Source organism: Perna viridis, chromosome 2 (assembly GCF_037379345.1).
Source record: "Perna viridis isolate PV_CMFRI_1.1 ecotype Kerala chromosome 2, ASM3737934v1, whole genome shotgun sequence".
NCBI lineage: Eukaryota > Metazoa > Mollusca > Bivalvia > Mytilida > Mytilidae > Perna > Perna viridis.
Window position 1 is genome coordinate 52,126,355 of NC_142446.1, and position 25,972 is coordinate 52,152,326.

Sequence of the window (25,972 nt, forward strand, 5' to 3'; positions counted from 1 at the left end):
CCCCTCACTTTGTGCCAAAATTCTTGACAGAGTTATTGTTCTTCATTTCTAGTGATATCTAACCAAATTTCAGGATTTTTATACATCAGTATCACTTGTACTCCCATTTAAAATTAAATTTACCAGACAGAATATCTTTTTAATATTTAAGTGGCAGTCTCTATAAGAATCTGGCAGTGGGTGAAATATGGTATAAAAAAACATCATTTTGATAGTTACATTTGACTATTTGCACCATCAGAATAAAGGAAAAAGATAATATTTTCCATATCATTTTGGAAAAACTGAGTTATAGTTTCATTAAAACGCACTGAAAATGAACATTTCTAAGGGCAAATAACTCTGTCAAATTGCTCATTTTTCTTAACATTCTACTGAAAAATTTCTGAGCAAAGCCAGTGATGCAGAGATCAAATAATCTTTTCAAATAGAGAAAGTATCCTTGAGTGATATTACATTGTCAGATTGATGGAGTTTTGACATGTATGTTTCTGATTTTTTCCCATTTTGCTTGATTCTTACAAACAATTACACTTAATTATTGAAATTATTATAGACTGCTGTCTCACTGTATCATAGTAGTTAATTGCTTTCTAGAGTCAGGAGAAACAACACCTTGGAAAGCAGATTTCTATTTTGTAATACAACATCTTACCTTTCAATGCTTTTCTGATGCAGCATTTTTAACACTCAGTAAATGCTTGTCAACAGAAAGAGAATTTAAAAATGTTCCAATTGTATCACTGTATTGAAATGAAAATTCTCGAAATTTATTTCCATATGAAGTGACACACTTCAACAACTTTTCAGGAGACCTAGTTCAGATAATCATGACATTCACTTCAGCATATTTTAATCTGATGTTTATGTCTAACAAGGAGTCAACCAAACAAATTGCAATATAAAAACAAGAGGCTCCCAGGAGCCTGAATTGCTCACCTGGTTAATTTTTTAGATATATGCAAAAATCCACTATCTGACTCCTATGCTTTTTTTAGTAACATCGGCCATGTTTTTTAACCGATCAAATATCGAAACAATCATTTTCTTATGGATACCAAAAAAAAAAAAAAAAAAAACACTTTTCATTGAATTTTGTATTGTAGTTACTGAGGAGAAGTTTTTTTTTAAAGTAATAACATCAAAAACAGCAAAAAATGTACAAAAAGGGCAACAACTCCGTGGGTCAACAGATTTTCACCAAAATTTGACCACAGATAGATCTAATCATGCAGAATACTTATATTCTGTCAGAATTTGGCTAAACCTAACGGTTTTGGAGATATACGCAAAAAACTACTGTCTGACCCCTATGTCCTATTTTAAGTAACAGCAACAATGTTTTTTAATCAATCAAAAATCCAAACAGTCATTTCGTTTAGGATACACTGAAAAAGAAGAATACCAACTTTCATTAAACTCTGTTTAGGAGTTTCTGAGGAGAAGATTTTTGAAAGTAACAACATAAAAAACAGCAAAACACTTCTAAAAAATGGCAATAACTCCAACATGGTTCAAAAGATTTTCACCAAAATTTGACAAGATATATCTCATCACGCTGAATAGTTTTACTTGATCAGAATTTGGCTAAATCTAACAGTTTTGGAGACATATGTTAAAAACTGCTGTATGACCCCTATGGTCTATTTTTAGTAATGGTGGCCATGTTTTTTAACCAATCAAAAATCGAAACATTCATTTTGTTAAGGATTTCATAAAAAAAAACCCCAAAATACCAACTTTCATTGAATTCTGTATTGTAGTTTCTGAGGAGAAGATATTTTAAAGTAATAACATCAAAAACAGCAAAAAATGTACAAAAAGGACAATAACTCCAACATGGTCAACAGATTTTCACCAAAATTTGACCAGTTAGATCTAATCATGCTGAAAACTTTAACCCATGTTAAAATTTGGCTCCACCTAACGGTTTTGGAGATATATGCAAAAATCTGCTGTCTGACCCCCATGTTCTATTTTTTCAGGATACTCAAAGGAACAAACATTGTAAGTTTCATTCAAATCCATTCAGAGGAGATTTCAGATGAGAAGATGTATACAGATGGCCATAGGCCAGGTGAGCTAATTAACCTTCCAAGACAATTATAATGATAATTATTTGGACTACAGGTGACCATAATAATTTTAATTGTCATTCATCATCATTCAATTTTACATCAATTTTCCAATCATGACCATAGAGACAGAAAAAAGGCTTAAAATTACATGAGAATTTCAAGACTTCAGGGTTGTCAATAGAAGCCATCAACTAGCAAAATTAGATGGCTACTTTATCATCTTTTGACGGCTACTCTATTTTTAAGAATGGGTGAAGTCATGCAAAATTTTCATGAGTTTACCTACTACTTTTTTTTCTTTTTCCCTGCTACTTAAAATATTTCTAACACCCCTGGACTTTAATTTTTTTTTTCAATAGGAAAACTTGACAAAATTAACATTTAATGTTTACACCTGGCCCCTTGTTTGAGCACAACAAATACTGAAAATGCTCGTTGTTCCATGGTCTTGTTTTAGCATTACACTGATACAACAGGACCTAGGATATAGTTAGAATGTATTTAGAGTGTATTTATCTCATAACGGAGAATAGTCCCAAAATTAACATGACCAAGTCCCCATCTCAGTTGTTGGGACAGCTAGAATATTTATTTTTTAAAAATTGTGAATCAGAAAATTTATGTTGTAAGGCTAGATCATTTGTTTTCATTATATTGTGTAGTGGAATCTTGAGGCCAGAAAATTTACTTATGATATTTTTTTACAAAATTAAACTGAACCTCCTACTCAGAATGAAAAGGTTATTTCCCAAACAGCACAAGCTCTGGTGTAGAGAGATAATTGGAGTTTCAGTCGGCAATGGTACTCGAGCTACACTTTTCAAGAGGGATTGTCACTGCTATACAATCTTCCAATTATCACAGCTGATAGTCCCTGGAGTCCTGACCCTGAATGCCTGATATGGCACCGTATCAAGGTAAAACCTAGTCATTGATATCAAGAAGAGAAAGAATATACTAAGCCTTTGTCTGTCTCTACCTTTCATTATGTTTGTGTTTTAAGGTGTTTCTTTCGGGTGACATAGTCAATATTTAAGAAAAAAGTTCAGTTTAAAAGTAAGAAGTTTGTGTCCTCCAAAACCGGAAGTGAAAAGAGTTATCTATCTTTAGCTGGGTTTACTTGAAACTGATCACTGAAGGAAAAGGTATGAAAATAGATATTTTATTGAGACATGGTATATTTCTTATTGTTAGAACAGTAGGAGAGGATTGATTTGTCACGTGCAATGATATTTTATGAGTTGTCATCTTTTAATTTTTTTGCAACTTCTACTGTCAAGTGGCCATGGGTCAATATTTTTGTTTTTGTTTAGGAGGCAAACATTTTATTCTGACATTTGAGGAGGCCTGGCTAATGGAATGGGGTCAGAATATTTATTTTTTAAATTTTGCACTTATGAAAATTTATTTTCAACCATATTGGGGCAAGATTATTTATTTCCATTTCACTGTTTGAGGTTTCTGAACTGAAGTCAGAAAATTTATTTTCTAGGAGGTATAGGCCCGAATATTTCTTTTCAAATTTTTCATGGCCAGAATATTTATTTCCCAAAACTGCCAGCCCCATCCAATCAGAATTAAATGGTCATCCCCTTAGAATTTGAAAGTGCATTACACCACAGTCATTCAAATTTGACTGATTAAAAAATAGGCCGTGGCCTAAGAAATTGAAATGTACTCAGTATACCTTTCATATAAAGTCAGTAAGAAGCTTGTATATACAATTTTAAACAATATACAATATATTAACAGCATATCGTCATTATTCAATATTTTGATGAGGTCCGGCAAAATAGTTTCCCAGGCTATTTTACTGGATCCGGCAAAATAGCCGTGCCTAAAAAATATTAAATTTTGGATTAGCTATGATTCAGTGATCACAGACGGATCGATGACCGATAACCAATCTGATCACAGATTTCTTATGCAATTTTCAGAATAATCAAATAAAGTGCCACATCAAATTTACAATATAAATAATAAATCAACATTTAGTATTTCATTAAAAATAGTAAATTTAAAAAAGTAAATAAATGAATGTCTAAATTTTTAACATTTAGTAAATTTGTGTAAAAATGGAAAACCTGAACAAACTTATTTGTAAAATATATATTAACAAATCACCTGTCACATGATGTAAAATGGTAGTGATCACAGGTTTAACAGATTGATGACTGATTGTAAACTCAGATCAGTGATCAATGACTGAACATGATTTTAGTTGCATGGATCGGTAAAGATACTGTATGTTATCTTAAAATTTGTCCTTTTTAGAATGAGTAATCTTAGACAAAGACGTCCAATACCAACTAGGCAAGAAACAGATGAGGCTGAAGATGAACAAAGAAGTCATGATCCTGGATTGTTAGTACATGTACATGTACATTAAAAATATATGTTTAAGGGCATATTACTCTTTTATTGCTGTAATATAAGTATCATGATATTGTTACATTGTGGTTTTGTTTCTTTGATATTTTCATAACAGAATGTTTCACTTGAAATTTGTTTGCAGTAAACTTAATTGTGAAGTATTGCTTGATATTTATAATTCATGTAAAAGAAATATTGATCATTGACTACTTTAAGATGCTACATTCACTGAGATGAGTCCAAACATTACCAAAAATTAGCTGTTAATCTGAAACCATGATAATTTTCTGCAGTATTTACATTTTAAACATTTTGAAAACTGAATTAAAATAGCCCTTTTTCCAAAGAGGTTTGTTTAAATATATTTTATATCCCTAGTTTTGTCCTTTATTGAGTAAAAAGCATAAAAATCCAATGGTATATGAATATATAACGTCTCAGAATGTAATGTCTCTATTTGCTACACTGCTCCATTGGATCAAATTGATACAGGGAAGATAACGTAAACTTATAGAAGGGTCTGAAAAATTCCCAATGATGTTGGAACCGTCAAATTTGCAAAGTAAATTTTTGGTCGTTCCTTCCGTAGTACTCGAACTCGTACTGCTGTGACATCTATGGCAACACAGCCTGCACTAAGCCCAGCGCCCTAAACCACTCGGCCAGCTAGTTTGACAGTTCTAACATCGTTTGGAATTTTTCAGACCCTCATATATACACTTTAAATAGGATATTTGTCTTACAGTATATCTCAGGATATTTTCATTTGTACAATCCCCTTTTATTTCTGTAGCTGGACCAATGCTGCCTGTATAGGATTAGTAGCTGCAGTTGTAATGACCCCCTTGATTCTTCTAATCATACCATCGCCAATTGAACCTGTGGCTTTCAGGTTGGTATGTTAGAGTGTTGTTCCTTTTCAGGGTTTCATTTTTTTGTTTGTATACCTGTTAACTCTCAGACATTAGGGGGAGACATCCACAAAATAATTCTATTTAGAATTTCCCACATTGTAAGCTTTGTGGGAAGTTTTTGGGAATTAATTAATCCTTTTTTCTGTGAAAAATACTAAATAATTGAACTTTTACATCAAGAATTTGCTTTTACATAAAAATCTCTCACATGAGATAGTGTCAATGGGGGTGAATCTCGCACATGAACTGTTCCAAAGGTTAACATGTATTGTTTGTCTTGTTTTCAAGTATAGAGCTCTTTAGGCTGGCTTTTATCTCAGAAACAGTTAATGACACAGAATGATTGTAAACAGGTTTATTTTGCAGAATCAATATGGCAACAACTATCCAACAGTGCAGAAGTTATTTTACAGTTCCTTTTTGGAGTCGTTGATATTATTTTTTAAATCTCAAATTTTACAATTTTCACCCACTTATAAAGAGAAATGATAAGCAGGGAAGTTATCAAACCATAATCACTTTTAGAACTTTTTTTTTTAATTGGTTATTGTCAATATATGAGACTTAAAAAAAGATAAGACTCAGGTGAGTGATTAAGGGTCCTTGGAGCCTCTTGTTTTTTCTTTGCTTGTATTTGTCTGCCTGTCCATTAACTTTTATAATATCTAAAAAACATGTTTTTAGGGTATAATTTTTGGTATACTGTTTGCATTTGAATAAAAAGCTCTTTTTTTTTCGTGGTAAATTTTGATTTTTTTTATTTCTGAGGTACATATGGGACTTTTTAACACTTGAAAAGGTGGGACAGGCATATCATAGGTACAGCTGTATATTTAAGAAGGATAGATGGTGTAAAGAGAAAAAAATGCATTCTTATTACAATTGAAAGAATTGTTGAAACATGACTTCATGGAATGAAAACATTAGATTAATGAGTCACATAGTATAATCGGCCGACAAATCTATAAAATTCTTTTTGCTACCCTTTTGGAGGATCCAGGAAGAGCCAACCTTTTGAAGGAAATCTTGTTAAATATGTGAAAACATTGGGCTACATAGGATCTACTCCTGAAAATGCTGGACCATGAATCTAATCACTATGTTCTGTTTTTCAAAGATATCAATATTTTCCTCTTTTTTTTTAGATTTGGGGAGCAGCGTAAATTTGAAGGAGCTTTAGCACCCAATACACATCTACAGAGATCAGATAGGATATATCAGAATGAAGTATTAGGTCCTGAGTCCATTGTTGTAGATGGAGGTATTAATATCATGTTGTAGAATTAACTTTATTTCCTCTTATTTAACCATTACTGTTGCTATTACTGGGTGTCTTTCATTGTCTGTTGTCTTAAACTTTGATCTTTATAATAAGTCCATCAAAAGTCTACAGGATGAGTTCATGTTAGAGTTATTGTCCCTGAAAGGTTAAAAATTAACCATGTGAGCATTCAGTCTCTAGGGAACCTCTAGTTGCTTCATGTTTATAACATTTTAACCTATCAAGGCTAATACTTGATTATTCAAGATGGCTGGTAAAACTTAAGATTGATTGGCAGTATTGGCCACAGCTTTATTATTATCATTATTGAAACCAATATAGATAATATACACAGATAATAGATTTGTTCAACTTTAACTATCACATATACTGATAACTATATTATAATATTGAAATAAAAGTCAACTCTAGATAGATAATTAACTCATTTTTTGCTAACTAAATAAAGATAGATATATATAATCCTGGGATACAGCGATCTATGAACTTTACTGATGGATCCTGGGATACAGCGATCCATAAAATGTACTTTATCAATAAAACTAAAGATGAACTGTAACTATAACTTATCACACGCAGCGAAGTTGCCATATTGATCCAGCATAGATCAAATCTTATGTTAAGTATGCTGGATCAACCGCCACTAAAGTGGGGGGGGATGAAGCTGCGAGTGCATTGTGGACCAATTACTGTCATGGGGAATGGGGAGTAAATCAATGCCTCTGCACATTAGCCCTTGTATCCGGGTATGTAGACATATTTAAAGAAATGAACGTTTCTAGAGCACCTTGCATAGTATTAAGAAATATATCATTACCAAGATCCGTCAAATGAACACCGTCATACTTTAGAACAACATCTGAGGATAAATATCTGGGTATTTTATACAGCGCCCCCTTTTTTGATAACAAACGCCGAAATATCGCTGTTAATACGATCTTTGCATTTCAACATGGACTCACAGCTATCCGAGTACCGCCAAGTTTTTCTAGGTAAAATCTGGGACCACACTATTATAGTGCTCAGTAAATAGGTTTGTATTCTCTTTAATGTATTTTTGATATTATTTCTCAAAAAAACAACTTTTATCCTCCCCAAATCGTTACCTGCTACATGAATTACTATGTAATTCGGGGGTTCTTCATATTTTAGCATGTTTTTTATAGTTGGTTCCAGATCCTTTAACACCATCCCACTATACCCTTGCCACCATATATGAACTCCTATGCGTTGCAGTCCCAAATGAACACCACCCGTTCTACTTCTGGCATGCACAAAGGCATTTCGTACAAACGACGAACCTACTATCCATATTGAAAAACCTTTCCCTGAAAGTTTAAACATTTAGGCATTTACAATATTATAAAATTAACGGCATATTGTCAACTTAATCATTACCCTGCTAATTAAATAAGTAGTACTGAAAATTACAAATTAGAAATTCAAAACTGGGGGATTCTAATGTAACCCTTGAAAGCATCTGATTTCTAACGTCCCATTTCTTTAATTTGTTCCTCCGAATAACCAAGCATTGCTGCAAATGTTGCCCCTCCAATACGAAAGGAATGTGTTCCGTAAACTGATTGATCAATGCCAATATAGCAAAGAGCTTTTTTTAGAACCCTCAAAAACTGATATCTTGTTACTGGTGAACCATCAAAGTGACAAAATAACAGCTGATTTAACAGGGAGCGATTCTTTAAATATTCTCTTAGAAGTTTAATGGGACAAACATGATCATTTGCTTGTTTATTGACCACAATAGATACCCCTTTTTTCAACGGATCCCTCTTTGAAGAAGCTAGATATATACGGATATCAAGATCCGTAATATCAATATTCTCAAATTTTATAGCATGATTACCTTCGCTGGGCCCTATCTTTTTTTGACGCAACAGTCATCTCACCAACACGTAAAAATGCAAAAAATCCAAGAGAAAATGCACTAGAAAATAAACATGCTTCATAATCTGATACGCACAAAGAGGGCAATATCTTTATAACTTTTACCAACAGATCATAGGTAATTGGGAATCTACTATCTGGCGATTTTACTTTTGACCTCATCATCCCCATAAGCATCTTTCTCACAACAAAATATTGAGAATAATCTTCAAAATTATTTATCTTATGATAAATACTTGTAGCCGAAAGATAATATTTCATTGTAGATGACGCCATGCTCATACAAGATAAATATGCAATGAACTGTATAATGTGGCTCAAAGGATATGGAAAATTTTGTTCTCAACCAAATTTATGCCTAAATTCACTAAATACACTTATTGTCTGATTATACGTTTGTACTGTGCTTGAAGCAAGTGAACAGTTAATCTATATGTTTCAAGTTCGATATCAACGCTACGAACTCCTCCGGATTCTTTTCAGGAAGCAATCTCTGAATCTCTGCAATTGAAATCGAGAAATCGAATCTGCAATTTCATTTTTTACACCATCGATATATTTTGCTTTGAATTGTATATTATGCTGCATTGTCAAAAGCACAAGGGGACGGATCAGCGCCATTACACGTTTCGACTTGGCGGTTCTTTTATTAACAATATTAACCAATGACAAATTATCAATACGGAATAAAATTTTCTTGTTTTCAAATTCAGACGCCCAAATACAAATAGCCATTAAAATTGGCACTAATTCCAAAAACGTTATGTCCCTCATGACCAGCATCTCAGACTATGCTTCCGTCCACCTAAATTGTGCCCATTTCCCATTGTAATAAGCACCGCAGCCCAATTCTGAGTTACCACAGCTGTCCGTATATATAAATATAATGTTTCATTTGTTATCCAGTAATTATCTGACAAATAACAGCTGCCATTGAAATGTTTCAGAAAGACAAGCCAAACTTATACATCCTCTCTGAGGTCATTATTAATTCAGATTGAGTAATATGGCTTTTTATTCTTTACAGACCCAAAATCTGCGTAGAAAAGCTTTCGACGATGTAATTGCCCTGGAACAAAACGCCATGAGGCCAATGACTGACCTCTAGATCTCTATACTTTATTCTATTTTTGATCAAATTCGGCTCAAGTAATGACTTAAGCTTCGTTAACTTGTCCATGGGTATTTTTCTACCATTTCAATAGTGTCAATATCTAACCCCAGAATTTCAATGTTGTCACAGGTCCAACTGATTTTTCTGAAGCAATAGACACCCCCAACTCCGTACAAATTTCTGAAAATGTATCTAAAAGCATTTTACAAACCGGAGACTTATTAGGACGTGCAAACAAGAAATCGTCTAAATAATGAACAAGAGAATCTATTCCACTGCGCTTTACTACCATCCAATGTAAAAAAATTGAAAATTTAGTAAACAAACTACATGAAATTGCACATCCTATTGGGAGATTTTTGTCTACATAAAATTGATCATCAAAGTATATTCCTTATAAGTCAAAGTCAGACGGGTGAACTGGGAGCAAACGAATAGCGTATTTCGCGTCACGGACTCTGAGAAATGCCCCTATGCCCCTTTTCCGAGTGAACTTATCATTTGTGTAACCTCATCAAACGATGCCCACTGAACGGAACAATTGTCTGGGTCAATGAAACTATTCACCCCTCCCCCTTGTGGATATGACAAATGACATATTAATCTAAATCCACGCTCCTTCGGCACAAGACCAATTGGGGAAGTGTGCAGGGTAGAAATCGGCTTGTCAGAAAATGGTCCAGTCATCCTTCCGGCTTGCACCTCCTTGTTTAATTTACTCAATGTTTCGCTTTTATTACTAATGGCAGATAATAAATTTTTTGAAATAAATCAAATTCTTGGACCTGAATATTTTAAATGAAAACCACAAGAAAACCTTTCAATTAACTCTTTTGACACAGCACCGTCTGGGTACCCTTCAAGCATATTTTTCAAAACAGGAATTTTAATAGGGCTTTTGCCGAGCTGCCATAGTTCTGACATTTGGTCGCGGTCTGGCTTGAGTGTATTGTGCAATATTTCCTTGGGGAAATCTAATTCTTGTTTCAGCTTGCCGTTGGCGAAACCCAATTTGGGACCCTGGAGCGTATTGATCTCTGGGGGTCCGAAACTGAAACTGAGGCACTGTACTATGATTAAAATAACCCAAATAAGGCCTTTGGATTGCAAATTGTCTACCACAACTTATAATTGGATGCAATCCGTTGCACCTCAAACATGAATGGCTGTAAAAACAAGAAAATCTATCACATATGCCTTCATAATTATAACTGTAACATTTCAGTAATCCCAATGTGCTATTGCTACATGTCGGTACATTCATTGAACAAGTGGGTACAGTTTGAATAGGCTGCATGTAAATTACCCAAAGTTCAGTGTCCATCTTACTCCATGAACTAGATGGATCTAGAGATTTTTTCAGCCTGAACTGTTCATCATAGTGCTTCCAGCCCAACCCATGATTTCTTTTTGCCCCAAGGCGTATTGTGTGCATGTACTTTAATAGCTCTAAAAAACAGTGCATATGTACCAAGCAGTAAATGTGCATAAAAGTGATAAAAGCATCTGTCCATGTTTCTATAATGGAATTTTTTGACTGTTGTGATACCGGTTGTAACATTAATTCCCCTTGTTCCCATATTAATTTTTGTTTCCCATGGTTTGTATTTACTGAATTTTGAAGTAATACAGCCAAGTCAATAAATTCCCCCTTCACTATTTTTTCTTTTACTGAATGGGATACATTTATTCCCAAAGTCTCAGTGACACTCATAACTTTGTCAGGAATAAATAAATTATCATTTACTGCTGATGATACAGTACCTGTATGTGTAACACTGAAGGCAGCAGGAGATGCTGTGTACTGTATTCCGGTAGCTTGAGGGGGTGCTGTGTGCTGTATTCCGGCAGCCTGCATGGGCACTGCTGTGTACTGGATTCCGGTAGCCTGAGGTGCTGTGTACTGTATCCCGGCAGCCTTGGTTGTATTGTACTGTATTCCGGTAGTACTTGATGTTCCTGCTGCCAAATCTTCTGAAGTCGTACTTTGTTCAAATTGCCCAGAAAGTGACATGTCAGGGATGCGGACTATATTGTTTTCAGTTGAACTGTAAGTGTTACATTGGAATTGGCCTAAATGTGACGAAAATGTCACTGTTGAGTTAGCTGTAGACACATTCAGAGTTCTAGGTTCTGAAATCTGAGCTGGCCGTGAAACCCTAAAGCATGTCCTGACCACAGATGTTCCCTGTGATTTAACCGGGGTCCTGCTGATGCCTGTCCTGACTGAAGCGGTCCTTTTCCTAGTACTTCTTCTCAACATACTGGCTGAAACTCAATGATAATAATGTACAATTATATTTATGATAATTTTATCATTCTACACATAAAACAGTTTTACACTATGTAACAAAAAATATTGTAATATTCATACTGCTGAATGAAACATGAAGCTGTGATCGTCTAATTGTACGATATTATTATTATTATTATTTTTTTTCAGTGAACCATTGTGTGTATTTGTTTGTGTGTGTGTCTGTGTTTTTGAATTTCAGAGAATTAAAACATTTATATAATACCTCCGTTTCAACCACGTGGAGACCATGCAGTTTCCAAGCTCACAGTACTTTGCTCTACTTTGCCTGTAGAGTGCTGAATATCAAGTCGAAATTATCAATACCCAATGAATTACTTTACCTATACCCTCATACAAACCAATTTAACATCAATTCTACTGCAAAGATTTTCTTTCTTTTCATTAAAATAATTTGTCCGTCTTTTCTGTCCCAAGTTGAAGGCTGAAAGAATGCTTACGTCAAATGGACGTCACAATTCTATAGGCAATCTTATTACCATATGCATGACAAATAACCTGAAGCACAACAAAGGACGGATGAAGTATTCCCCTTGAATAACCGAATTTATGTAGAATTACATAAATTCCATAAAATAAAGTAGTACATATGTTCATAATATATTTTTACCATGCATGTTTGATTTATATATTGACAAGTACATGCTGCGATCTAGAGATTTTAAAAGGAAGATTTCAAGAAAAGAGGAGGTTCAAGGCTATTTTTGTTATTTTTTCCCAAATAATACATGAAATTAACAAAAAAAAAACAAAAACAAAAAACAAAAAAAACAAAGAAAACCCCTCATCGGCATGCTGGTGTATGATATTTCTAAAAGAGTATGAATTTTTATATTTACTTGTATATTTATCTAAATCTTATCCATTTTCAGAACATATTTACACAGGAACAATGGATGGAAAAATTCTTCATTTGTACAAAGGAGTAGTTCAGGTTTTAGCAAAGCTTGGAAAAGAACCCTGTGGTAAAGTATTGTTAGTTCTTTTTATACAATTCTTGTGAACATAACTACTCCTAAATCTTAAGGGATTTTGGGGTAATTTTATAGAGAAAAATTGGGCATCTTTTATAAATTTGCATGAGAAAGATAATTAATGTCGGAGGACTCCTAAGGGAGATAATCCCACTGTGGGTTTTACATTTAACTTTGTACTCCATTTGAAGGGAATATTCTCTTTGTGAGCTCACAGTATATCTAGTTCATATTTGTTTATGTATGAAAGAAATACACAAAGATATTTAAAATTTTCAATAACGTCTTGATACTTTATTCTTATAGTTATTTAGAAAATAATTGAATTTAAGTGTAAGTCTTTGTAAGAATCAGGCAAAAAGGGAAATATCAGATACACGCTTGTCAAAAACCAACTGATATGACAATATGATTTCACTCAAGGATGATTTCTCTGTTTGAAAAGATCACTATTTTATCTCTGCAATACTGGATAAGTTAGAAACTTTTCAATAGAATGTAAGAAATATGAGGTTTTTGACAGACTTATCTGCCCTTGAAATTTTTAATTTGAAATTTATTATCAGTGCATTTTTATGAAGTTATAACTTGACTTACCAAAATGATATGATAATCTCATCTTTTTTTTTCTTGAGTCTGATGATGCAAAATTGCATGTCAAGGTATTGTTTCACCCACTGCCTTGATTCTTACAGACACTGATACCTAAAGAGTATAACATATTAAACTTCACATCGTAGGTGGGTTTGACAATGAGCCAACCTGTGGCAGGCCTCTAGGAATGAGACTAGACAAAGAAGGTTATCTTATTGTAATAGATACTTACCTGGGTCTGTACAGAGTCAATGTAGCTACTGGTAGGTATTTTGGAAAATAATATAGGAGATGGTTATGTTCATACACCGCAACTTATAACCTTTATAAAAAATAGTAAATACTTACAGGGATCACCAAATGGTCTTCAACAAGTGTAAACACACCTTTAAGTAAGCTCTGAAAGCCCCAAGCAACAGAAGTAATAGAAGCCACAGTAACAGAACGATGACATTTCTTCAAAATAAACTGAAAAATCAAATAAGAAAACAGTAAATCATTAATGACCAACATCTCCTGACTGTGGACAGGCACATATCTGTGGTTGGGTTAAGCTACTTTTATAAAGGCCTTTTCAACCCCCTTTATTATAAGGCGAACAATGAACTGAAACAAGTATTTTCCATACCATATTCTAAAAGAAGAAGTCAATTGATGTAAAACAATTCAATTGAATCTGTAATCATACTATTATAAGTACCAGTTTTGTTGATTTTTATCCTACCACAATAAAAATTTTGACTAAACTGTTGATCATTTTATATGGTGTTTGGCTTATAGTATCCACATATTAAAAGTTAATAAAATAATAAAATTTTGACAAACCACATACTGTGAAAGTACTTCTGTTCTTGGGGTTCCAATTTTTGTGGTTTTCCTGGTTGAGCCAACCATAAAATAATTTGGTTCCCAACGAAACGGAGATTCTTATTGATGTGTTTACTGAAAACCTCATTACCACAAATTCAAGAATCCATGAACTTGTTTTTCTTCCCTAATCCATGAAAAATCGGGATCCACAAATGAAAGTACTTTCAAAGTATATTGGTACATGTATTGAATATAAGATACCTTCAAGATGCTAGTTGAAGATGTGTTTCAAAAAGCATTAGTTCAGCCTTCAATCTATGTAATAAAAAAAGAAACTTTTTACTAGTTATTTTCCACTCATTCCTATCAAATGTGTCAGATCTCACTTGAATATTTGTTGAAGGCTTATGTGGTAGGAAAGTAAGAACTATACTTATTGTATCCCCTTTTTTGAAAGCAGGAGGTATATAGTGATCCTGGTGTCCATTCATTTTTTTGTTCGTCCATTTGTCCAAACCTTTTTACTTTCAATTTTCTGTGCAACTGTTCATTCCAGCTACTTTATATTTTGACAGGAGCTGAATATAGGTATGCCACATCATGAGATATGATTTCAGACTTTATTGATATCAACTTTGTGTTTGATGTCTGTTATATGATGACCATATGGTTTCTTCAGAGGAAAGCTAGGGATATCCTTTAGTGAGCTTTGCTTGTAGTTTTTTGTTGTAAAATACCTTGTGAACTTTGATGCCAAAACTGTACTTGATAAACGCTTAGTTCATTTTTTTCAGGTGATACCATGCAGTTGATTCCTTCCAGTTTAGAAATAAATGGCCGACCAATGAAATTCCTGAATGATTTAACAATAGCCAGGGATGGTATGATATACATGACAGATACCAGTGCTAAATGGGATAGACGTCACAACAGATATGCTATCTTTGAAGGGGAAGCAACAGGAAGGTCAATATTTAGAATGCTTGCATATATGTGTGTCAGTTAGGTATGCAAAATAGACATTTTTGCATCTCCATGTTTTCTTTGATAATTTATTAAGTATACCATTCATGCAAAATTAGCATATAAATTTTGCAGTTACTAATTTCCTAAATACTGAAAATTTTACATATCCAGGGGTGTTACATTTTGAGGTTTATAGAATTAATTACTGTGGAAAATCAATTTCTCTGGTACTGTTTTACATGCTTATTTGTATGCAAATATAGGAAAAATAAGTACCAAAAATTAATATATTTATATCATGTCCAATTTATGCTTGGGTATGCTATGTCAGGCTTAAGCACCAAATAATTTCAATTTTTATAGAATTTATTCATTACTGTCCACATTGTTGAATGATTAGTGGATTGTTAGCAAGTTCCAGCGTAAGCTTAATTAGATAAGCAATAACTTTTTTTTGATCATTTGCATTTTAAAACCACTGTAGGCAGCAACCATTTGATTTTCAGAGGGGGAGGCTATTGATTAAAAAAAAAAATAGTTTGTTTCTGAAAAATGTGGGAAAAAAATAATTTGATTGATTACTTGATCGACAAAAAAAGTTTATTTTAAAATAAATGACAAAAAAAAATTGTTTGTTTTTGATTGGCCCTGGAAAAAAATACAAGTTATTTTTGCTCCAGGAAAAAAAGATTGTTTCAAAAAAAAAATCCATAGCCCTCCTCAAGAATCAAATGGCTACTGCCTTATTTTTGCTGGAATAATTTACATATTTTCATGACAAATAAACAAAGCAATTATTCTTTTTTTGTAAAAATATTCTGTTTTAAGAAACAGTTGTTTTCTTAGACTCAAAGATCATTTCTTACTTTGAAAGGTTTTTAATTTACAAAATGTTTGCCAGAAATAATTTGAAAAAGTTTTGTACCATGATTTTGAGAGTTGAAACAGTTGTGTAGAATAAAGGTATATGAGACAAAAAATTACTTTTTAAGCCATCTACACAATTCATTGAGATACCTTTACATTTTGTAAAGGTTAGAAAAGAAGATTAAATTTGATGTTATATGCATGTGTACATTTTATTGTTACCATGAGGTTTCAATTCTGTAGGCTGCTCTCTCATGACCCAAAAACAAATATAACCAAGGAGTTGGCATCTGGATTGGCTTTTGCTAATGGTGTACAGATTTCTAGGAATGAAGAATACCTTCTGATCTGTGAAACAACATGGGCAAGAATATTTAAGTGTGTTGAAAAATATGTCTTCAGACATTTGTTCAACACTGATATTTGTTCTTCAAACTAAGCATAAAAAAATCCATTAAATTAGCCAGACAGAACAGATTTATTGTCTTACATGTACTTGATTGAAGTGAAGGAAAATTTTTAAAAACGTTTTGATATAAATACATTTACTATTTATTACCTTGCTATTTTCTTAAAGAAAATTAATAAAGAACAGTTGTAGTTAGAGGTACTTTTTTCCCCTTTTCATATTGAAATTGCCTGCCTTATTAGAATCTTCCTCATTTAATTTTTACATGTATTACTATATTTTAATTCAGAAGTAGTTAGCCACTTTTTGAAAGTATGTTCAGGGTCATCTTCAGAAACTCAGGAATGCCTCCATTTCTTACTTCTTCACCACTCCTGGTTTATTTGGCATACTATTTTTGTTTTCCGAAAAATCTGTGTTGGGCATGGTTATTGGCTCTGACACACTTTTGTAATGGCTTCAAAAAGTTACAGGCTCAGTGTAAAACATAAGATTATCATGCTTAAGTCTCATTTACCACTTACAGGTTAAATGGCCACCCCTCTATGTAGTACTAAAAACACACTGAACCTAGATATATGCATTGTAAGTGCATAATCTGTTAGTATGGTGATCAAAAGTAGTCAGACAAAGCTGGCAATGTTTTCTTTAAAATTGTATTTATAATTTACTCCAAAAAGTGTATGAAAAAATTTTTACATGTATAAGTAATTTGCCTCCATGGTGTCAGTTAAGGTAAAAATGTGGAGTTTCAGTATTTATTATTCAAGTAAATATTGTGAAAAACTTCTAAGATCGTCGTGCAACTTGAATTATGATTTTGAAAGCCTTTTTTCAAACTTCACAATAGTATGCACCTTTAACACATCATTTGTTCTGTGAATTCACAGTGAAACTTTGAAAATTACAATTTTAACATTTAAAGTAATGGAAACGTTGAAGTGTGACCTAAATGACCCAGGGGTGATTGAGTTCGTAGCGATGGAGGCACTCATTTGTTTCCAAGGGTAGTACAGGGTTATATGTCTATACATATTTTACTAGAACTATTTTACAGAGATTTATACTCTGGAATCAAAATATATACATGTATTGTATTTATCACCAAATATATACTATTTGACAGGTACTATTTGAAAGGTGCCAAGGCAGGGACCATGGAATTGTTTATGGACAACCTTCCAGGGTTACCTGATAACATCAGATTTAGTAGTTCTGGAGGTTACTGGGTAGGCATGGCAACAAGGAGAAGTAAAATCTATGATTTCATGGCTGGTCAACCATGGATTAGGAAACTCATTTGCAAGGTATGATTTTTGGGTTTTTGATCCTTCAGGATCAAAATACCTTATGCCACTGGTCTATCACTGGAACTTCCCTACTATTTCTGAAAACTACACAAAAATATAGTCCCAATGTAATTCCTTTTATATCATTCAATACCTTTTTTATAACAAGTCAATATATTTCTTGCAATATATTTGCTCAACAGAACTGTAATATTTATGCAAATAAAATTAAGATCTAGTCTTCATAATAACTGAAGATTTAAGGAACTCCTTTTTGGCATTGGAAAGATCATGTTTAGTAATAAATTTGTGTTTGGGAAATTTAGTTCTTGCAGTAATGTGTCAAGAAGCATAAAATGTGTTAAGCATGTTCAATTTAAAACACACTTATCAGTCAAATTCTCCAGTCTTTCATTAATAGTTTTCTTTGATAAACAGGAAGTGAAGAGCAGTGATTTTAACCAAGTAATATTGGTGGGAAAATTCAAATTGATAAAAGTTTCTTGTTTTTGGAAATCGTATGTTCATCAAGGAAATTATTTTCTTAAGCTGATATTGGTTTTATTTAAGTACAATGTATAATTGTTATCTAGGATAAATACTCTGTTAATATAGCTTTTGAATGTAAATACACATTAACTTTTGGATGGATTTAAAATTAGGGGAAAAGGCGAAATGGAACAAAAATTTCTAAATGTGTGTGAAGTTCGATCAGTATAGATTGACTTTCAGTTTATACATATTGCAAAAGGACATTTCTTAATAGTATTTTAAATGCTATGTATGATCACAATTTTATTTAACATCATATAATCTTTGAAATTTTGTCAGTGCTACAATTTTCACAAGAATCAAAAACCACTAGTGCTACCAGCACTTTGATTATTCTTGTGAATGATATAGAAACCAGTAAATGAAATTTCATTTAAGTATTTGTAACTTAATATTTTTGGATGTCTTACTAACTATAGGATGATAAGAAGATTTGGTTTTTAATCAGATTCAATTTTTTTGTCCTTTTGAATTGATTCAGTGAATGAGATAACAAATGCTTAATTCTAACGAGATAATACATAGAGATCCTACAATGATTTTTACATCTCTGTTTTTGATGTGTCAGTGTCCATTCAATCAATGGCTTTAGTCCATCCGCACACTATACAAGAACTCAAAAACAAGTTCCTATGCTTAAGTATGTCAAAAACTTATATTGTGTCCACATTTACCACAAGTGAACAGAGTTCAACATGCTGGCACAGTATCATGATGCGCTCTGCGAAGCTCTTAATTGATGAGGTCCTGGGGTTGTAGATGTTTTCAATTACTGTAAACATGTTTGTGTTGCTTATGGAAAAAATGTTGTGCTTATTGATGATTTATATTTTTCAGATATTTTCTCAAGAAACCATGATTAAACTGGTTCCGTTGTATGGATTGGTTATAGAAATAAACTCTGAAGGGGAGATAACTAGAAGTTTGCACGATCCTACAGCTGAAAAAGTTCCCAGTGCTAGTGAAGTTGAAGATCATAATGGAGTTCTGTACTTAGGAAGCTATTATTTACCATACTTATCAAGACTTCACCTGGCTAAACTTAAATAGTATAAATCATGAAAAATAGATTTATTTTTAATAATCTTAATAATGTATTAATGATTTAGTGAGTCCTGTCTAAACCAAAACTTGAGTATTAACAGAATATCTCTAATATTGAATCATATTCTAGGTCCCTATGTGCAGTGAAACTTGTCTGAACCAAACCTCTTTTTTACCTTAATATTTGTTTAGGTTAGACAGGTGTTTGGTTATACTTTCGAATTGATGTATAGGAACAAAAGAAAGTGTCTGCTTTTGACAGATTTTTGTTCAGGGTCGGTTTGGACAGGTTGCATTATACATAAATTTTAATCTTCCCTAGCCAAACAACTTGTGGGTTAGACAGGTTTCACCATATATTGGTGCATTTATGTGACACAAGTTTGCTCAAGCATTTGTACATTCCTGTATTATAAGAAGAGTAATACCTTAATATTGCCAGAGAAACTTCAGCCTTGCAGAGAAGCAGAACTAAAGGCACTGTTTGATTGCACAGAGCCAAGATTGGAAAGTATTGTGATGTCCATTTGTCACGTGACAACAAGAATTTTCCTAATTTATGGTTGTATATCAGGTCACTTTATAGGAAGGAAGTTTTATCAGCATCAGGTGTAGCATAATTGACATCTCAGACATACTCTATGGTGGGTTATTTTTGATGGGTTTAAAATTTGGTGATTTTGAGGTAAAACAAGTATACAACAAATATTTGTGTTTCTTAATATGGTAAGTAAATATTCTGCGGAATTTATTTTGGCATGAAAAACAAAAAATAACCAAAATAATACATACAAAAATAAATGAACAACTCAGACTCCACTAAAAACTGGGAGCATGGACCAAGTGCACTGGTAGGGTAAGTGTCTTTTGCTTTTCTAGAAACACCGGCTGAGTTGCTCATAAAAAGTCAAGTCCTAGAAAAGACATATTTTTTAAGGATGTATGAAGTTATGAAGTAATTGTTTCAACTTTTAAAACAGACATATAGTTTGTCTGTGATGCATTATTGACTTTGTCAAATATTATTTGAGTTCATATGGCTAAGCCCATCATGGGCAAAACCAAAAATCATATTATTGTTAGACTGCATTACTTTTAATATATGTTGGACAAAGGTCCTTTTTTAGCTCACCTGGCCAAAGATGTTTTTTTAGTTTTCAGCCAGTATCTTGAAAACTATGATAGACAGAAAGATACTTTCAGTTGCTGAAATGAGCCTTACGATAAGTCCTACCAAAGTCTTCTTGAGTTAAAATTGTTGGACAACTCCTTGTTAAATTTATTGCCCTTGAAAGGCAAAATTCAACCAGATAAGTGACTAAGGCTTCTGGGAGCCTCTTGTTTTGACACATTACATATTTACGATTTGTTGAAGTGTTGTTCTAAAATACTTTCTTGAAACCATTGAATGCACTAACACATGTATTGTACACTAATAAGTATTGCAGGTATCAATCCACAAAGGTGCTAACATGGAAGGAAATCATATTTTATGTAAATACCTCTAGGAGTGAAAGTATTAGTGTCTAGTCCTGGGCCCTCTGTCAGTCATTCTAGTGAACTGTCATTCTGTCTGTCCTTCTATTGAACTGTCACTCTGTCAGTCATTCTAGTGAATTGTGAATTTATCACATCAGTTTTTGTGTAAAATTACTTTTTGAAATGTGAAAACTTGGTAAATATTTTATTAATTTTTGTTTATACTGAAATGCTGGTTTGTGTAGAAATGTATACTCTGACCTAAAAGTGTATGAGTTGCCCCAGTATAACAAGTGTTTCTGTCTCTTGTACATGTAGATACAGACTGGAATTTGCATTGACCTATGATTTGTTACCAGTGTTATGCTGTAATTAAACAGTTAATTTTTTTGTTGTTGCAAATTCTGGAATTATTTCATTGTACTTGTTTTTAGTTGGTAGATTGAAACATTAAGATAATTATATCACCACATATATCAGATTTAGTGTTATTGCCTGTTGTGTATCTGTGACTCATAAACTATCAGATGGATTTTCTATAAAACTTTCTGGGAACAGTGACTTGGTAATTAGTGTTTTCATCAGCATATCATGAACTTTGCCATCAGTTCAGATGGCTTTGTATGAATATTTCTAGGAATGTTACTAAGTAATGCCATTGAGACCTAAAATTTTTTTTTTATACTGCATCTGTTCTATTTGAGCAGTCAAAATGCACTGATCTTATAATTACAAGTGATATATGGTCACTGACGTAATATAACTTCCTGTTGTGACGTCACAAACGTTATATTGTTTGAAGTTGCCAGGATGTTGCCTACTTCAAATTAAAAATGTTTTTCTTGCTTTAAATGTCGTTTTTCTGTTACTTTTTTGTTGCAATATAAAGGCAATAACAGTTCACTGACTTTAAAACTTTGATATATGAATTTGGCTCAAACCTGTGAAAATGCTCAGACAGCCTTGCATTTCACATGGTTCTAAGTCTCATTCATATTTCAGTTTTATGTCAAGTCAGTGCACTGTTATTGTCTACAAATTTTCAGTCTGAATGAACTTGTAGTTTTACTTCTACTTAGCAATTGACTCAAGTGAAGTTTTAATTCTGTACATGGCAAACATTTATAACAAGGTATTGTTTAAATTTGGAATTATTTTGGAATTTAGAAAATGACCAAAAATAAATTTGTTAAACTAACCCTTACTATGGGGGTTAGCCATGGCGGTATGGCTAAGGAGGTAAGGTTAGTAGGGTAACAAAAGTCAAGGAAACTTACTAATCTCCCTTAGTCATGATGGCATGACTATCCCCCCTAGTAGGGGTAAGTTGAATAAATAATTTTTTTTGCTTATTTTCTTGAATCCAAAATAATTCAAAATTCAAATAATACCATGTTTTATGTAAAATGCTTTTGTGCATCTTATTTGAAGCTTCTGATCTAAAGACGATCTGGATTTATATTAAAACATGGTTTAAATAGAAATTTTAGATAGTATATGTGTATTTAGATAGGAGGTAATCTTTTGTAATTAATGCTAATAGTATTACAGGTCTTGTTACAGCAGGTACGAGAACACAATTAATTCCCCTTGGTTTTAGTTGTATACGAATATAGTTCCAACTTTGGTAGTAGGTACCGTCCACATTTTTTCATATTTTTACTGGGGATTTATTTGCTGAAGTTTTGCCTTTAATTGGTAGAAAATATGTTAAAATTACATGGAATTTTTTTTCATTAATCAATTCTGACTAAAAGTTGTGATTTGGTTCAGTGGAAGAAGGTTAAAATTTAGGACTTTTAACTCAGTTCATTGGTCATGTTTACCCCATCTCCGAATTATATGTATTAATTTCAGAAAATGATGGTAAAATTTTCTACAATTTTTATATAAAATCCTGTTTGTACATATCATTAGGCCAGAGAAGTATTATTCAGTTTGTGCTGGTGGAATTTTTTTAATCTGCTCAAATGTGTATATTGAAATGCACTTGAAAATTAATTGCGGTCTCATGCCTATTATATTGTTATTTATTGTGAAAGTACTATTACTTGTGGAGTATCAATTTTCGTGGTTTTCATAGGAAAGTTAAACCACTAAATTAGGTTCCTGACTAAAAAGGAAATTTCCATTGATGTATATACTGAAGACCTCAAATCTACGAATTTGTGTTTCTTCCCTAATAGACGAAAACTGTTATCCACAAATTAAAGTATTTTCACAATATTGAAGAGCTTTTACTTATCTATATTTTTTATAGAAAATAATACCAATATCACATCTGGGCAAACATACCTGTTAACCATCAACATCTTGGCAAACATACCAGTGTTAACCATCAACATCTGGGCAAACATACCTGTTAACCATCAACATCTGGGCAAACATACCTGTTAAACATCAACATCTGGGCAAGAGTAATTTAATAAAGGTTTTCATACATTTGGAATTAGTTGAACTTTGCTATTTTTGTCACTTCATGTTGTGAACAGTACATATGTTGTGTAATCTGTAACTTAAAAAGTATTAAAGCAATATTATTCAAATTTTGCACAGTGATTACATGTATATACATATTGAAGATGTACACCCTAAGTTATAGAGAAGTTTGATTATTTTTTTCTTACATTTTAAGCATGTTGAACTTAGCCATTTTTTTTTCAGCAGTATATGCTATCATTAGGACATTACACATAACAAATGTGTAACCAACAATGTAGTTTTTTAACTTGATAAGTGTTCATATACATATTGAAGACACTTATGTGCTGACAAATATATGATGGGGATACAGGTTCAGACGATAAGTGTACATATACATACTAAAGACACTTTTGTGCTGACAAATATATGATGGTGATACAGGTCCAGACGATAAGAGTTCATATACATATTGAGGACACTTTTGTGCTGACAAATATATGATGGTGATACAGGTCCAGACGATAAGTGTTCATATACATATTGAAGACACTTTTGTGCTGACAAATGTATGATGGTGATACAGGTCCAGACATGTTTTTGTCTTATTATGTAATGTGGTAGCTGCTATCAGATTCAGTTGTTGTTATGTATTTGTAGAGTTATAAATGGTACCAATATAATCAGTATGTTTTGGTCTTATTATGTAATGTGGTAGCTGCTATCAGATTCAGTTGTTGTTATGTATTTGTAGAGTTATGAATGGTGCCAGTACAATCAATAGGTTTATGTTTTTGATTTAAGCGCATTTTGTATCTTTATGTTATTTACAAATTTAATATTTTTGGATATTTGTTAATTTTTGAAAAATTTTATGAGAGGAGATCGGGGAAGATCAGTTTGAATACAAACTGTGCTACCCTTTTGAAATAAAGATACTAAAATTCATTCCTAGTCCCATACTGACATTGTTTGTACACCTCTCAGTCTGTCTGTTACAATCACATAATTGAGGTAATTTGTAACACTTATGTTTTTTTATTTGTTTAGTAATTATACACACCATGTATAAATTTATATTTATATACTCAAGATAAAAATATAGTGGCGACAAACTAAGAAGGGAAATATTGTGATATGGATCATTCACATTCATAGCAAAATTTCAAAGGGTAGATATCTTAAGTAGAATTTTTACCCTGTTAAAGTAAAGATAACTGGAAATAAAATCCTTCAGTAAAATATACCCTGGCACAGATTCATGGTGGAGGACTTAAAATACACCCCCCCCCCAAAAAAAAAAAAATAAATAAATAAAAAAAATAAAAAATAATTTCCTTTTGCATGAAACTTATGTCCCCACTCCCAACCTGAAATCCATGACCTGCCCATATTCCATTTAACTGGGAGGTTATTTTTTTTTAGAAGGAAGGCTTCTTTGTGAAATGTTTTTTCTTTTGTTATATTTCAAATGTCTTAGTCAGTTTTCATAATTACATTGACAGAAGAAACAAGTGTAAACAAATATTATTGTTTGTTGAGAAAGTTGAGAAATGTCAATAAATGATGTATAAATTCATCATGATTGATTTGATTTGATTTGATTTTAGTATTAAGTAAAAGTCTTTGTAAGAATTAGGCAAAATGTGAAAAGTCTGAAACAAGCATGTCAAAATCCCACTGATCTGACAATGTAATATCACTCAAGGATAATATCTCTATTTGAAAAGACCATTATTTGATCTTTGCATCACTGGCTTTGCTCTTAAATTTTTCAGTAGAATGTTAGAAAAATAAGGTTTTTGATGGAGTTATCTGCCCTTAAAATGTTCATTTTCATTGCATGTCAATGAAATTATAACTCAATGCACCAACATGATATGTATAATATTGTCTTTTTTCCTTGATTCTGATTGTGCAAATAGTCAAATTACATTACCAAAAGGATGTTTTTTTTTCATACCATGTTTCACCAACTGCCAGATTCTTACAGAGACTGACACTTAATCATACTTGTCATATTTCTTACTTCTTGTTGTTGGTCAACTTTTTCAAACATTTCCTCCTCAGAAACTATTAGACAGATTGTACCCAATTTTGCATGAATGTTCCTTATGGTATTTTTAACAATCCATGTGTGGGAATTTTTGATCTGGCAAAAAGCATTATGGGTCCAGAAATGGATTTATTCTTGAATTTCCAATTTTGAAAATCTTCTCTTCTGAAACAACTGATTGAAACAAAACATACTATAAATGTTATGTAGAAGATCTTTAACAGTCTGTGCATGGGGATTTTTATCTTAAGAAAACTATGGCCATCGTTACTAAAAATAGACCGAAGGGGTCAAAATGCAGAATTATACTATTATGGTAACTCAAGAACAGTGGGGTTAGCTAAAATCTGGCTGGTTGATACTAGTAAACTTGTTCAGCATGATGAGTTGGACCTATGCCAAATTTTTCAGAAAGATCAGTAGACAGATGAATGAGTAATTAGTCCTGAAATGGATTTTTTTTCCGAAATTTTACATTCCCAACTTAGAAAACCTTCTCTGAGACTATTGGTAGGATGGGCTGTAACCAAA

At 32.6% G+C, this 25,972-nt stretch overlaps 3 protein-coding genes and 2 pseudogenes across 6 annotated transcripts in view; 1 reads left to right on the forward strand and 4 right to left on the reverse strand.

The window, feature by feature from the left end:
• LOC148625723 (lysosomal cobalamin transporter ABCD4-like) overlaps positions 1-3,156 on the reverse strand; it is a 22,856-nt gene extending 19,700 nt beyond the window's left edge. For 2 of the 3 annotated variants that reach the window (XM_088569443.1, XM_088569441.1), the window contains exon 1: positions 3,058-3,156. In XM_088569443.1, coding sequence (XP_088425569.1) covers positions 3,058-3,101 — 44 coding nt within the window. In that variant the 5' untranslated portion in view covers positions 3,102-3,156. Of the gene's footprint in view, positions 1-655; positions 3,031-3,057 lie in introns of those variants that run through there. The other variant, XM_088569442.1, reaches the window with a different exon arrangement.
• LOC148625724 (adipocyte plasma membrane-associated protein-like) lies at positions 2,947-24,964 on the forward strand. 2 transcript variants are annotated; one of them, XM_088569446.1, is made up of 10 exons: positions 2,947-2,995; positions 4,353-4,442; positions 5,245-5,343; positions 6,511-6,626; positions 12,853-12,945; positions 13,695-13,811; positions 15,153-15,324; positions 16,435-16,569; positions 17,727-17,907; positions 19,279-24,964. In XM_088569446.1, exons 2-10 carry the CDS (start codon positions 4,354-4,356, stop codon positions 19,489-19,491), a joined length of 1,215 nt encoding a protein of 404 aa, XP_088425572.1. In that variant the 5' UTR covers positions 2,947-2,995; position 4,353; the 3' UTR covers positions 19,492-24,964. The 2 variants fall into 2 exon arrangements, with proteins under 2 accessions (XP_088425572.1, XP_088425571.1); XM_088569445.1 differs by lacking the exon at positions 2,947-2,995 and adding an exon at positions 3,068-3,223.
• Positions 7,361-7,991, reverse strand: LOC148625725 (uncharacterized; annotated as a pseudogene).
• Positions 8,090-8,837, reverse strand: LOC148625726 (uncharacterized; annotated as a pseudogene).
• On the reverse strand, positions 10,553-12,099 carry LOC148625727 (uncharacterized). Its single transcript, XM_088571265.1, has one exon. The coding sequence runs from the start codon at positions 11,927-11,929 to the stop codon at positions 10,553-10,555; it is 1,377 nt and encodes a 458-aa protein (XP_088427391.1). The 5' UTR covers positions 11,930-12,099.
• Positions 24,965-25,972: the final 1,008 nt, after the last annotated feature.

Bases quoted from the DNA above. Each gene is read 5' to 3' on its own strand.
- LOC148625727 (XM_088571265.1), bottom strand. From the start codon at position 11,929: ATGTTGAGAAGAAGTACTAGGAAAAGGACCGCTTCAGTCAGGACAGGC.
- LOC148625724 (XM_088569446.1), top strand. From the start codon at position 4,354: ATGAGTAATCTTAGACAAAGACGTCCAATACCAACTAGGCAAGAAACA. The intron at 13,812-15,152 runs GTAGGTATTTTG...CATTTTTTTCAG, and splicing joins CAGAGTCAATGTAGCTACTG to GTGATACCATGCAGTTGATT. The intron at 15,325-16,434 runs GTCAATATTTAG...TCAATTCTGTAG, and splicing joins GAAGGGGAAGCAACAGGAAG to GCTGCTCTCTCATGACCCAA.